This window comes from Lepisosteus oculatus, chromosome 23 (assembly GCF_040954835.1).
Source record: "Lepisosteus oculatus isolate fLepOcu1 chromosome 23, fLepOcu1.hap2, whole genome shotgun sequence".
Lineage (NCBI taxonomy): Eukaryota > Metazoa > Chordata > Actinopteri > Semionotiformes > Lepisosteidae > Lepisosteus > Lepisosteus oculatus.
In genome coordinates, this window is record NC_090718.1 from 14,985,027 (window position 1) to 14,999,771 (window position 14,745).

At 44.2% G+C, this 14,745-nt stretch overlaps 1 protein-coding gene across 1 annotated transcript; it reads right to left on the minus strand.

The window, feature by feature from the left end:
- Nucleotides 1-2,274: 2,274 nt before the first annotated feature.
- On the minus strand, nucleotides 2,275-7,598 carry thy1 (Thy-1 cell surface antigen). The gene is made up of 4 exons (XM_069182800.1): nucleotides 7,435-7,598; nucleotides 5,691-5,748; nucleotides 4,325-4,648; nucleotides 2,275-2,849 (listed from the first exon to the last, which is right to left on the minus strand). The coding sequence occupies exons 2-4, from the start codon at nucleotides 5,725-5,727 to the stop codon at nucleotides 2,746-2,748; spliced, it is 465 nt and encodes a 154-aa protein (XP_069038901.1). The 5' UTR covers nucleotides 5,728-5,748; nucleotides 7,435-7,598; the 3' UTR covers nucleotides 2,275-2,745.
- Nucleotides 7,599-14,745: the final 7,147 nt, after the last annotated feature.

The window sequence follows — 14,745 nt, forward strand, 5'->3', positions numbered from 1 at the left end:
CTTTGTTTGGTGCTGTTTTTTCTTACATTTCATTATTCGTGCCGTTAGTTGCCACACAAATGCGTTACCACAGTGATTCATAACTGTGCATTGCGGCTCCTTGGGAAGGCGCCATTGTCGGTCATAAAAGAAAACTTTTATTACAAAAATCCGCTGTTTGTGCACACAGAATGCATGAGTCGCGCGCTACCCAGCGGATTTGGAGGCACTAGATTGTGTCACGTGACACTGGCCTCACGAGTCGGCGGTCTGTAAGTAGCATACCAGGTGACCTCGGCTTCCGTGTTTCATGTGTCTATGAGTGGTCATTTTGTGAGATGTTTTTAAATATGAGTAAAAAAAACGTGAAGGACACGGAAGCCTAGTTCTAAAGAGAATTGAAACGCAAATATAGAAAGTATGACGACAGTTTCTTGAATTTCTGTTTCATGTGCTCAATTGTGGACACTGCAGAATTGTCCTCAGTGTGTTGTCTGCCTTAAAGTGTTGGCTGCTGATAGCATGCTCCCCAATAAATTGAAACATCATTTGGAAACTGTTTACAGTAGTTTGATAAGTAAGCCTCGTGAGTATTTTTTCGCGCAAGTTAAATGAATGAACAGAAAGCTGCCTTTTCTACCCGAACTACAGTCCCCAGCAAAGTGCAAAATCCAAAAAACCTCATACTGTTGGAGGACCAAGGAATAAGCAACAGAGCTCTGCGAATTCTGCTTCTCTTTGCAATTTTCTACCTTTGTGAATCTGGGTTTTCTACACTTGTGGTTCAGATCAAGAGTCAATGTTAAGAAAGAGATGCACATTGCCATTTCATAAATACTACCCAGTATTTTTGGTGAATTATGTTAGCATTATTTATTAAACAAGCCCACCTACCCATTAAGAGGCACTAACAAAAATACCTTGAATTTCTCCCCCCTTTTAAAAAAACATTTATGTTAAATTTTTACTGTTTCGAAATCATTTTATTTGCATTTTACAAAGTCTTTTTAATTTTTTTTTCAAATTGCTTTAACATTCAAATAATTTCTATAAAATGTGTTGTCATGTATTTTTACTATTTTGATCAAGCCAATTGGTTTGGAAAATGATTAAAAATAATACAAATTGGATCAACTTTGTTTTTATTTTGTCCCATTTTTTCCTTTTCAAATTTATAATCTTTTGTAAAATATTGCACTGCCATGGAACTTATTTTGGACAGAGGGGAGACATTTGACAGGTCAATGGAGGCATAGACCCAAAAAGTTTGGGAACCCCTGCTTTACCAATTTGATTCACCAGTAAGAGTGGGTCCATCTGTGACCCACTGTGGTGCTGTGGTCCCTCAGGTACTGTGAGGGAACCTGCGCCAACAGGAGTGGATTGAAGAAGCAGAAAGTTGACAGTGAATGCAGAGTGTTCAACAAAGAACGGACTGCAAAATACTTCTCACAGAAGTTGGAACAAAGGCTATATGTTTAATTTGTAAGGAAAGTGTCAAAGAATAGCCAGCAGCCACATCACCCTGCAACTCACAACTGGCAGCCCCATTGAAGCTCAGCAGGTGTGAGCCTGGCCAGTACCTGGATGGGAGACCTCCTGGGAAAAACTAAGGTTGCTGCTGAAAGAGGTGTTAGTGGGGCCAGCACCCACCTGGATGATGTGACGGCAGCCATAGTGCGCCAGAACCCCACCACACATCAGCTATCAGTGGGCAGGAGAGCAGGGTAATGAAGCCAATTCATAGATGAGGATTATTAGGAGGCCATAATTGGTAAGGGCCAATGGGAAATTTGGCCAGGACGCCGGGGTTACACCCCTACTCTTTTCGAGAAACGCCCTGGGATTTTTAATGACCACAGAAAGTCAGAACCTCGGTTTTACGGCTCATCCGAAGGACAGCGCCTGTTTACAGTATAGTGTCCCCGTCACTATACTGGAGCATTAGGACCCACATGGTCCACAGGGTGAGCGCCCCCTGCTGGCCCCACTAACACCTCTTCCGGCAGCAACCTTAGTGTTTCCCACTGTTTCCCAAACTTTGTGTCTGTGTGTGCCCTGCAATGGACAGACGTCCAAACCACTGTGTATCTTGCCTTCTGCCAGTTGCTTCCCAGGTTAGATACCAGCTCCTCTGCTATCATGTACTAGATAAAGCAGTTAGAAAATGGATGGATTATGTGCTTAAGGTGTAATTGACGTTACTGTGGCTTTTAAAAAGTAGTTTAAATAACCCCTCCTTGCACATAAATACCCCCTCCCCTATATCTATACACACATTAAAAGGACACCGGGTATTCTAAAAGCATCAGTCAGAATTTACTGAAGGAGCAAGGTGAATGGGGATATTACAGTACTGAAGACAATATTACCCACACTACATTTTCAGGAACTCATACAAAGAATAAGAAACACTCAAGAACTTAGGTTTAACAAGAAAATATTTTACATGATTCTTCCTGTCATAACACACACAGTCTCATCCCTCTTCCCATAAGTTCTTACATTATGAAGACCCACCCACATCTCCGCTCCACAGTCTTTGGCTTGATTAATGTAAGTCCCCAAAGAAAGGCTGAAAATGTCTGCCCATCCCAATAAGATATCTATATTCTTATTATAAATGAAAAATGTTCACACAAAATACTGGTTATACTAATGTTTGCTTAAATCTAGAAGGAATTGACCCACTGATGACTTAGTTCACAAGGCTAGAAATGTTTGTGTAATAGATCCCACAGCTCAGTGCCCACTGTCTTGTGGTGTTCAGACAGAGAGTTCAAGCAGCAGAGGAAATGACATCACACACAGCAGCATTGTAGGCACAGCCTGGAACAGCACACTGATAGCAGAGCAGGTTTGGAGATCCCCTAGAAAGAGAGAGAGAGAGAATCTTTTACACTAGATCGGCTTTCTTACAGAGTCATCTCAGCTTGCTTCGAGGCGCCACCCTTTACCCCAACACAGCTCCGTTCACACGTCAGACCCCCCCACTCTGAGACGGCTTGACCCCTCAGCACCTTTCTGCTGGCCGGCTATTCTCTTTGCAAGGCACTGTGCCCTACCTCACTGGGAAGCGGTTTGTAAAGAGAGAAAACAGATGCTGCACAAAGAGAAGTGGATGTCTGACAGTTTTGAAGCTCTCTGGGATTTGTACAGTAATGCCTGAATGCAACTGATACGCATTCCACTCGCGTCTCTGTCCTACTTGCATTCCCACGCGCACACCCTTCAACAAACGCTCATGCCGTAAATAATACACCTTTCACCGTTTACTCCCCTCACTATTTTAGCTCTCCTCTTTTCTCACTTCCCCGCTCACTATTGCGGATACTCATCGAGCTCCCAAGTGCGCCTTATTCTCTTGCTTAAACTTCGGTATTCGATCTCCTAGCCTGCTCCTCGTTTTCGACTTCGCCGTGTGATTTGGATTGTTGCTTCCTCGTTGTCTCTCCGTGTTCTGACCTACTCACTTATTTCCTGGTATTCGTTTTTGCTTGGTGATTCGGCTTAGTGTTTTTCTCTGTCTCCTGAGTCCTGCACAGGATCCATTCACCCTATCAGCCTCATCCTGACAGCAACTCTAGATGTGATGAGCTACTAAGCATCCACATAAGCAGAAGGGACAAAAGTAGTCTGATCTCAACTTCATTCTTATGTTCTTGTACCTCATCACAGGAAGCACTATAATTTGGGGCATCACTTCAGCATGACACTGGGTGTGAGCAGCCTGTATTGAATCTCACACGTTCTTTTCCAAGTGTTCCAGAGTTAGTGGAGAGCAGGAATTAGCCTGCTGGAGTCCAGGTGAAAAAGTAGGACTGCAAGAAATTTCACTCTGCTAAGAGAAGCAGGAAGTGTCAGCAGATGCTAGCCCATCCCAGCATCACTGAGCTAGTCCTGGCTCTGGGTTTCGTACCTGAAATCTGACTGAGAAGCTCCTGCATCAGAGCAAACTGAGGATCTAATCAGCAGAACTTTGACAACATAATGCACACCCTCTGCCAGATGGCTGCTAAACTGTCATGTTTGTATGTTGCTGCAGGAAAGGAGGAAATGGTTTAGGTCTATGATTTACTTTTAAGCAGGAAGCTGCCGGGCAGTAATAATGTTAGAAAGTTCACAATATTGAATTAATCCAGTAATCCATTACATGAAAAGATGATCTGCAAGATGAGCAAAGTACATTGCTTTGCAGACTCACAAGGGTGGATGGATTGGTGATGGTGCAAGTGGGTTTATTAATGATAAATTGTATTGGTATTGGTGTAGTCAAGGCCTGTCTGCAGTGATGGAGGGGTGAATATCCTGCATTTAGTGGACAGAACAACGAGGTGAGACTCACTCTTTCCCACAGTCCTGCTCATATTGGTGGACTTGCCGCTCTGGCTGATCATGCAGATGTAGTTGTAGGCCTTGTCATCAGACAGGCCTGTGAGATAGAGGCGGCACATGCTGCTTCCTGTCAGACTGACGTTGACCCGGTTCTTGAAGGTGCTGTCGGGTTGAGCGCTGGGGTCGGTGCTGCCCATCAGCTTGCTGTCCTGCGTGAAGTTGCAGACCGGGTTGGGGGAGGGGCTGGAGACCTCATACTTACAGTCCATCCTCAGGTTGTTCTCCTTGGTCAGGCAGGGGTACAGTTCTGTCACTTTCTGCGCCAGAGATACCACTGCAAAGGACACAGACATGGTAAACACCGGCTCGAGCTCCTGATTTCCCCAAACCTTGTGGCATGGATTTTAACTAAATACACATTTTATTGTGGAGGAAAGCCATTGTTCAGATGAGCCTGTTTGTCAGGACTTATGATCTTGACAAGACACAGCCCCAGACCTGAAGGGAGGGGCTGCATCCACAATGCAAATACTTTTCTGTTCCATTAAATCCACGAAATCTGCATTTACAAATTTACAATTTACAAACTTGGGTCACAGTCTCAGCACTGGGTTCTTCCTGGCTGGCATAATTTGAAAAATAGAACAGATGTTTGACAGGATAATTCCCTTTCAGGTTCTGAGAATGCACAATCCTTAACTGCAGGCTGCAGCACTGAAATATTCTGTATCCAGCAGGTGCTAATCTGTCACTGTGACAGCCAAAGGAGCAGGAGCTATAATACAGAGGCACCGCTGACAGACTGAGTCTCTGTGTGGTCCTTTGGCCAGCACACGAATCAGCTCCTCAGGTCAATAAGATGCTCAACCACAACAGGTTCAGTTTCCCACATTTTGCTCTTTGTTCAGTCCGGAAACTGACTACATTAGCACAGATGTAATTTATTATTACACAACTGATTCATAATAATAATAATAATAAACTTTATTGTATATAGCACCTTTAAAGGTGGCTTCTCAAAGTGTTCTACAGAAAGACAACAACAATAAAAAAATACATAAGATAAACACAATGAGACTGTGTAGATGGTGGTACTAAATACTGTACAGTAGGAAGTAGAAGCAGTGTACTAGGGAAACTGGTACTGCAGTACTGACCTGAAGAGCGCTGTGGAACCAGAGCGACACTCACAGGCTTCCCCCTGGTCGGATATGGGCTTCACCCTTGAAATACCCCTTTTAAGAGCAATGTTTGCTAGAAGACTTTCACACACAGGTAACAGAGTGCCCCCTGCAGGGCACCCATGGAACAGCATGACAGGGGGAAAAGTTTGTGACAGATTGGGGCAGAAGCCGGAATCTGTCAATTTTTCTTACCGGAAAAAAGGAGGATCAGCGTGGGAGAGAGATACATCCTGGTAACTCTGATCAGCTGCTGAGCCAGAAAGGAAATGTCAGTGAATAGACTTGAACATGTAGACATTTCTCACTCCATCAATGGCCTCCAGCAGAGAAGCAGATGGGACAAAGAGAATGACAAGATCACTGAAACCCATCTGTTCCAATATCACCACATCACACATGAATCAGAAATCTCTTCTGGACAAAACGTACATATTTATGGAAAAAAGAAACGCAACATTTTCTGGAATGAGAATACTATAGTTATAGTATATGTACTTTCATATACTATAGAGGAGGAGAGCAGAGTAATGAAGCCAATTCATAGATGGGGATTATTAGGAGGCCATGATTGGTAAGGGCCAATGGGAAATTGGCCAGGACACCAATTTCCCATAGGGGTCACCCCTACTCTTTTCATGAAATGCCCTGGGATTTTTAATGACCACAGAGAGTCAGGACCTCGGTTTTACATCTCATCTGAAGGACGGTGCCTGTTTACAGTATAGTGTCCCCGTCGCTATACTGGGGCATTAGGACCCACAAGGACCACAGGGTGAGCCCCCCTGCTGGCCCCACTAACACCTCTTCCAGCAGCAATCTTAGTTTTTCCCAGGAGTCTCCCATCCAGGTACTGACCAGGCTCATACCTGCTTAGCTTCAGTGGGCTGCCTCTTGTGAGTTGTGAGTTACAGGGTGATATGGCTGCTGGAAATGGTACTTTAAGAGGTCAGGGTGCACAAAAATAAACACAAAAATAAAAATACTTTTAGCTAATAGTTTCATGTTTGCGCATAAGAACTCATACGACAGTTTTTTTTAAAAAGAACTAGGCCATATGTTCACTTCTGTTATGTGAAAATAAAAATACTTTTACAATATTGCTGCAGTCTGCACGTGTTCGACGGTAGAGTTTCCAATGTTGTTTTGCTGATGTGTTATGAACTTCCTGGGTCAACTTTGTACATAGTGCCCCTTATGAAACATCCTAGACGTGCTAGTTAAAGCCTCTTTGTAAGAACATGCAATTGTTTGCTCACTTTTTAAGTGAACATTAAGCTACACCCGCAACTCTTCTGAATAGGGTATTGTAGCGCCCTCGCCTGGCGTTGCGGCCGAAGAGCGCCCGGCTGGGCAGGACAGGGACTAGGAGAGCCGCTGACCAATTGTGGAACAGGTGTACACAGTGGCGAGATCATGTAGTTTCCCTGGTTTTGCACCCCTTTTATACATGTACCCAATTACGCCCTGTGTAACTGTACCCGAATAGACCCCAGTGTGTGGTACCGTAACCGTCTCCCCTCTGTTGCCGTTGCTGTGCCGGAAGATTGATCGATTCATAAAGCGCCGTGTTCTCAGTGAACAAGAGCCTGGATTCCTGCCTCCATCCTCGCCGAAGCCGTCGCGTTACAGGATGTTATTGGCGACAAATTGATTTTTTTAAACGCCCAGAAGGTACTGGTATTAAATGCGAAATCAACCGCCGCCCCCCGCCCGGGCAAACAGAGACAAAATTGCGGACATTGTGATCATCGCACCAGTAACAAGGCGCTTGAGCTCAATGGACAGGGTCACCTGAGGGCGGAGTCGCCGTACACGATCACGCGTTCAGCCGAAAAAGAAGCCGCTATATTCCGGGAACGAAAGCAGCTGGGAAGTTACTTTCAACAGCACAAACCGGCACAAACGCAGCACTAAAGGCACAAACGGACAAACCTACTGGTAGGGGGGCCAGATTCACGGAGCTTCTTGTCCCGTCTACGGTGTACCCTGCTTTGCGCCTGTTGCTTGCCAGGCTCTGGTTCCCCCGCGCTTGGAGACGGGTGAACGGATTTGGGAAAGACGAATTCCGCCGCCTGCTCACTTTGAAGACACGTCTGAAACCTGTAATGCTGATCGGTCAGTCACACCTCCGCCTTTATTAAAGGGATGTCAGTTTACAAATCGCTGCCTCGCCTTTAGAACGATCCGTTTATCATCCCTGATTCCCCATTCTGCGCTGGACTTCCGTGGAATTGTCCCAGTGACTCCCGAACAGAGTCAGATGATGAGCAGTAGTCACAAGTTTTTAAGTCCAGCGAAAAACAGGCAAGTTACGAAAGTGTTACGAAAGTTAACCGTGTGTAGTAAAGCAATTCCCTCTCTGGGGAAAACAAGTAAAAACTGAAGAACTGGAATGTTCTGTGGCAATGTGTTAAAAACACCATCCTTCTAATGACACCAGTTTTCCCGTGGTTAAGAATACGAAGCCACTTGGCCATTTCAGCCCCGCGGGGAAACGCCCCAGCCTCTCCTAACGGGGAGCCTAGTAAATGCAGTGCTGTAGGGTATGAGCTGTCTGCAGTGGAGGTAGATCGGAGTGAAGGCAACTAAAAACGATAAAGACAAAACCATTTCGCTTCGAATCTAAAACTACACTCAAACCCTCAATACGAGCAAGACTGGTTACATAATTTGTGCTCGTAGACAAAACCTCCTTACTGTCCCCCAAGCCCGTCTACATTGTATGGGCGACAGGGCCTTCTCCTGCTATGCCCCCAAGCTCTGGAACTCCTTGCCCAAGGATATCAGAAAGTCACCTTCTCTAAACTCCTTCAAATCCAGACTCAAACCCTCCTTTTCAGAAAAGCCTTTACTTAACTGGTTCCATTCTTCACCCCTCTGCTCTTCTTAATACCATCTTCCACGGTCTCCTCTATTGTTATTGTTGTATTGTTGTAATTATAATTGTGTCCTGTCTTGTGAAATTTTCTTATTTATTGTTGTAGTCTTCTTATTTATTGTTATTGTCATCCTGTAAAGCGCTTTGAGAAGCCACCTTTAAAGGCGCTATATAAAATAAAGTTTATTATTATTATTATTATTATAAAACCTCAAGACACACACGAATTTCCTATTAAAATATATATATATAATAGTCTCTCTGTTGTGTTTAAATGCACTATGAAGCAGTTAGGAGAAGAAAATCACCTGGTCTCTATAGTACACAGAATAAAAATGACGAACTAAACCAAGGTTTATTACTAAACAAAACTAATAATATATAAGTTCATAATCGTGTGTTGTCAAGGGATAAAACCCATATCTGTAAGAGAGAGCATCGAGCTGCCTATTGATATTTGAATGTGCAATCATAGAGCTCATAATCAAAATTAAACGTTTTTACAAATTATGCATACAAAATACAACATCCATCATAATTGTATAACGGTATATACGCCACTACTATTAGAATAGTCTTACAATTGTCGTTAAGACAACAGCAAAGAGGAGTGAAACATTAAAGAAGACAAGAACTAGCTACACTGCAGCTACTGTACATGAATTCTACGGAAATATGAGCTTGGATCTCATATTAGCAGGGTACGTTAACGTGTACAAAATGGTGAGTATACAGTATATATCGCTCGTTTGAGCGAGTATTCGTGAGTAAAGTGTTCATTTCACAAGGCACGGATGTAGTTTTCTGGGCGTATTTCTTACAACTTTGCAGCGAGTTCACCCACCTACCGCCGCGCCTCACATTCCGAATTCCGGTGGTCCTGTTCCGACCTGTATGGAAGCCCGTTTCCGCCACGGAGTAAAAAAAACAACGCGCTGCGGTATCTCAGAATTGCGACATAGTATCTCAGAATTGCGACTTAAAAACTCAGAATTACGACTTTATATCTCACATTTGCGACTTCGAAATAGCCCATATTTCATTGTCTGTCCTTTGGTTATTGTACCGGATTCGGGTTCCAGGGGCTTGTGCCGTCGCCGCCCCCTCCCTACTGCATGGGCTCGAACCCGGGTCTTGCCAGCGGAGCTAAAGAAGACCTTCTTTTCTAAGTAAAAAAGGACATACAATGGAAATATGTAAAAAGTATAAGTTTCAGCTTTTATAATTGTGAATTCCTCTGGACGTGAAGCGTCTATTTTTGTATCTTATTTCATATTCTGTCTCCGTTTTTGTATTTCTGGTGTTCAAATAAAAACTTTTTTTAAAAGCCCACCGTCCACTATTCCCTCCGGGTACTATGGAAGCCTCATTGGCGGAAATGGGATTCTATATCAATTAGTGTAATTAATTTGATTTTTATCAGGGCACCGTACAAGACATACTGTATAGTGTAACGGACCGGCCGACATACAGGTTGTACGATCTGGGTGCAGTGAGGTGACGGCACCGCCCTCCCCTGCGCAGAACAGGGATACCAGCCGCCGGGGCTGAAGAAAGTGTTCTGTAGCTCCGCTGGTAAGACCCGGGTTCGAGCCCATACAGTGAGGAGGGTGGGGGCGGTGAGGGCACAAGCCCTGGAACCCGAATCCGGTACAATAACGAAAGGACAGACAATGAAATATTTCGAAGTCGCAAATGTGAGATATTAAGTCGCAGTTCTGATTTACCATAGCGCGTTTTTTTTACTCTCTGGCGGAAACGGGCTTCCATAGTATGGGCTTCTATAGGGGACCTGCCTCCCTGCTGCTCGGTCTCGGCCGCTTCATTTTCATCGACTATATGTATTTCGCTATTTCGCAAGCGTTGCCCAATGCTAGAGACACAATTCTTTCCATTTTAAGCAGCTGTCAAGCAATTAATTTGAGCACGTAAAAAAACTGTGAATAAACTCGTACTATCCGTGTTATCCCGCTACAGTATATCTTTAAAATAATCCCTAAAACATGTCTGAGTTATAGTTGCAATTTCAGATCGTAATGGGTTTCCGCTGAAGGAACGGTCTCCAATCTTACCTTCTGATCCCGATGGCGTGTCCGTTGTCGAAGAGAGTTTTTAGATCGGGGCGGGACGGGTTGTGAAGATCTTGCCGAGACAAGAAGGCAGAGCGCCGTGTCCCTCCCATCCTGTTTTTTTTAACTGCAAAGGTACCTCGATATTTCCCCACAGGATAGCGCGCGGAGTCGAGCTCTGCACCTGGCAAATGTCCTGCTGGCGGCCAGTGCCGGCCTGAGCAATTGCAGAACCCGATTTGGACCGTTTTAATGGGTCCTCCTGGACTTCATATTATTTAAAATTAGGTATCAGGAAAACATGCTATTACATTGTATTAAAAATAAAACAATATCTATATTTATTATCTTATAATTTGACATAAAACGTGCTTAAACAAAATTATACTTATAAAGAAATCTTTCTTGCATTCTGTTCTGTAAACTTTCAAAATTGTGTCGAAATTTAGTTTTTTTGCTTCATCATTCTGTGGATAATATTGCAAGGCTGTTGAGTCTATCTTGGACGGTGTTTGACCTTAGATAAGATTTGATCCATTTTAATTTGGAGAAGCTCCTTTCCCCTCTGCCACTGTGTCTCGAATTGTCAAAAATATACAGAGAGCAATAAAAAAAAATTGGAAATCCTGATTCGAAGCAAGGAATTCCTGGATTTTCAAAGGCTTTCCAATGTATGAAGAAGGGAGAACTGGCTTCAGTGCTTCAATTTCCTCAACCAGCATATGACCATCTAAATCTGCGAACTTTACAGACTTGACGTTTGTTTTCCTGAATGAGCCTGACATCTATTAGCGCAGTTTCCAAATCAGCAGCACGTTTTTGTAATTCCTACTTGGAATTTGTTGAAATGTACTCGAAAAGCCAAATAAATCAACATGTTTTTCAACTGCTTAAACCATGTGTCCAAAGACTGCAAAGCCTTGTCTAAGACCTGGTCGAAGTGGAGTCGCCACTTCCTGTAGCGCCCGTCTTCTCGTGGGGATCCCCTGCCCCGACTCAGGGGGCTGTGAGGAGCCACACAGCACAGCTCCAGGTCATGGGGAAGGGCCGGAGGACAGGCCTCAATGTGTTGTTTGGTTGATGTCCCTGTCCAAAGGGACTTGCAGAGACAACAGGGCCTGCTGTGGTTTAACACCTGCTGCCCCAGAGACACTTAGCCCTGAGCCCCTGTTTTAGATCTCACCCCTCGCATAGTGCCACGCAGGTACTGTTGACTACCCCTAGTGTTGCGTTCAGTGTCTAAATGCAGGAGTCTGGTCACTGTCAAGGATTCTTATGGTTTAAGAAGTCATCAGAGATTCAGGAAAGAGACATCTTGAAGTGGGAAACATCAAGCAAGGCTTTCAAAGATCAGTCCAGCTATTTTTATTAATGTGTTAAAAGCTTTTATAATTGCAATAGCAACATGCATTTTGCAACAGCATGCTTGCTGGGAATAGGCACTAGCTCCCTCGCAAACCTGAATTGGAAGAAGCGGTTTGAAAATGGAAGGATTCTTATAAACCAAAGCTTTTAATGGTTATATCCATTATCCAAAAAAACCCAAAACAATTACTCCTGGTAAGGGTTGTGACACTCTTGAGTCTAGTACATATCTTATCTCCTACTTGAAATAAACCCTAGTATTTCCTCATGCACAATTATCTGAAAGTCTACTGCTAGTTTAAGGACTAAATATATGCAGGCTGAGGAGAATGTGGATTCTGTGAAAAGTATTGACAAAAAACAGCAATGACCACAAGGTGACACAGCTATGATTTCGACACTAGCTGCCCACAACAGCCGTGTTTGTTCTGGTATTCTAACTGAAGCAAGTTAGAATTAGCAGAAGTGCCATTAGGCAAGTGTCATTTATGATTTCATTTTCACACGTCAGTCTGCAACCTATAAACTTGCTATTGTGGAAAAGCAACACAAATACTAATCTAGAAAAAACAGTCTGTTTATCTGCACCTTAAAACAGTTTCTCTAGTATCAACATATAAATCTATAAAGGAGAGCTTTAAAAGCCACAACCAATGAATACTTTCATAACTTTAACTTTTGCAGATATTGCCTTTCTTAAGTCATAATATTTACAAGAACATGAGGCTACTATCACACTTCAGGTCAAGGGAAACCTGTTTGACAGTTTGTTCGTTTGTCCATTTAGGGAAGCACACATGGACAAATCTGGGAATTTTCTGACAAAACAAGGTTCACATTTCTGGACTGTTCCTGCATGTACAGGCGTGAAGAGGGAAAGATTTACTGATGGCCGCCGAGTGTGGTAGCAGACTGATTTCCCAGCCCGGAGGGGCAGCGCGTATCCGGCTCACAGGAGCTCAGCTGCCACATGCGTGGACAGCAGCACGAGCAGCATCAACTCCTGGAGGAGCGCGTGGGGCGCAGAGGGCCCCGAGCATCGGGGGAGAGTCCCTGCGTACGAGAGAGCGATCAGAGCAGGAGCAAATTCATCACCACAATGTCAGCATGTCAGATAAATGGCACCCTTTGAATGGAATATTAAAAACAAATAATTAATTAATATTAATATTTAAAAAAATCATGTTCAACCTGTGTGCTGTTTGGAAGATTAAAGCTAGCAGGAGTGTAAATGGGAAATCGTCGCACACAGGAATGGAAACACGGGAGGGAGAGAGACAGTGTCTGGAATGCAGAGCATACGTCTGCCTGAGATCAGACAGGAGCAGAGGATGCTCACCGTTGTTCAGAGTTATGTTTGAGGTTCCTGTCCTTCTCTGCGCGTCTTTGTGTCTGTTCACCTTCTTCAACTTCTTCTTTATCTGCAAGGAGCAGAAGTAGGTCTTGTTGGCCAGGCCCAGCTGCTCGGTCACAGTGAGGCGACATGACCCATCCGCAGCCACAGTGAGGTTAGACCTGAGCTTGTAGCTGGGGTGTGGTAACCTCCCTGGGTCCGTGCTGCCGATCAGCATCCCGTTCTCCAAGAAGGAGCAGAAGTAAGGCACAGAGCTGCATGTAGGCACACAGTCCATCCTCAGGTAATCTTCCTTGGTGAGGCAGATGGAAAATTTCTGGATGTGTTTCACCTCCACTGAAGACTGCACTGCGGCTGACCAAGAGAACACACACAGAGAGACCAGGAATTTACAACATACAACATCCATCTCAATTTACACATCTACATAGCAGATCAGAGACACCATAGCCCCAGTCCTGGGAGGAAGCCTGGGTTTGCGATGTTGTGTACCAGCTGAAATCAGTGCTTCTTAATAGACATTTATTATAGAAACAGTTCAACATGTCCAGTTGTGTAGAAGAACTGATAATGAAAGACAAACTCAACAGTTCAACTCCAGGGCATCTAAAGCATTGATAGCAGCATTCAGACACCCTTGGTTTTTGTACTAAAATCAGCCCATTAAATCTAGTGATCATAACAGAAATGCAGAACCTAAAACTACCTCACAACTATGAATTAGTGTTCTTTAAAAAAATAAAATGCATGTTGTCAAGGTTCAGAAGATCTAGTCATTAACCAACCCCAGTCCCCATCAGGACAGTAGGAATTGCAATAACCTCTATTCTCCTGCTTCACAAGTCTCGCCCAGGAGACTGTTTGGACAGACGTTCATTTTTGCAGAAGAGGAACAAACAAGGAGAGTGGGAAGCAGGCAGGCAACAGTCTTGGGAGCCTATTCCCAAAACAGGGAAAACAGAAATGAGCAGTTAACGAGAAGCACATCAAGCTCACACAAAGCACGGATCAGCTGAAACAAAGAATCCTTAGGAGGCAGCAGATACTTACCCACCTGGAGTATGGCCAGTGTGGCGGAGAGATACACCCTCATGGCTTGCTTGTCCTCTCTGCTCTGCAAAGAGCAAGAGAGATTGAGCATCAACAGAATGGGGTTTGTTTGACAAGTATGTCTGTCCCAAGCAGCGATCCAGGATTTCTCTGTCTTCCCCTCTTCCCCTCCAATTTTTAAGACTTATTTGTCTGCCCCCTGCTTGCCTGGGTCCGAGCACCTTCTCTGCTCCCCAGTGCACTTCAGCTCGGCTTTGCAGCAACAGGGCGTTGAGGAGTCTGTGCTGGTGAGGGCTGCAGCACCACCAAGGAGAGGATGTGTTTGACATCACAAAGTTGGCTGGGTTTCAAAGCCCAAGCCTTTTTATTCATCAATCCAAAACAGGAAAACCTCAGTCCATGATTGAATTTCTCCCTGGATAATTTTAAAATGGATGTTAGCTATGGATTTTTTAATTCTTAACAGACTTTCCCCAGCCCCGGGCAACTTGGATGACTGTTGTTATAGAACAGCTTTGCCTCCCAACATAG

What these genes read in the sequence shown, in the direction of transcription:
- thy1 (XM_069182800.1), bottom strand. Translation starts at nt 5,727, where the DNA reads ATGTATCTCTCTCCCACGCTGATCCTCCTTTTTTCCG. An exon ending in GCTGATCCTCCTTTTTTCCG is followed by an intron (nt 4,649 to 5,690) that starts GTAAGAAAAATT and finishes TGTCCTTTGCAG; the next exon opens with TGGTATCTCTGGCGCAGAAA. An exon ending in GAGCAGGACTGTGGGAAAGA is followed by an intron (nt 2,850 to 4,324) that starts GTGAGTCTCACC and finishes CTCTCTTTCTAG; the next exon opens with GGGATCTCCAAACCTGCTCT.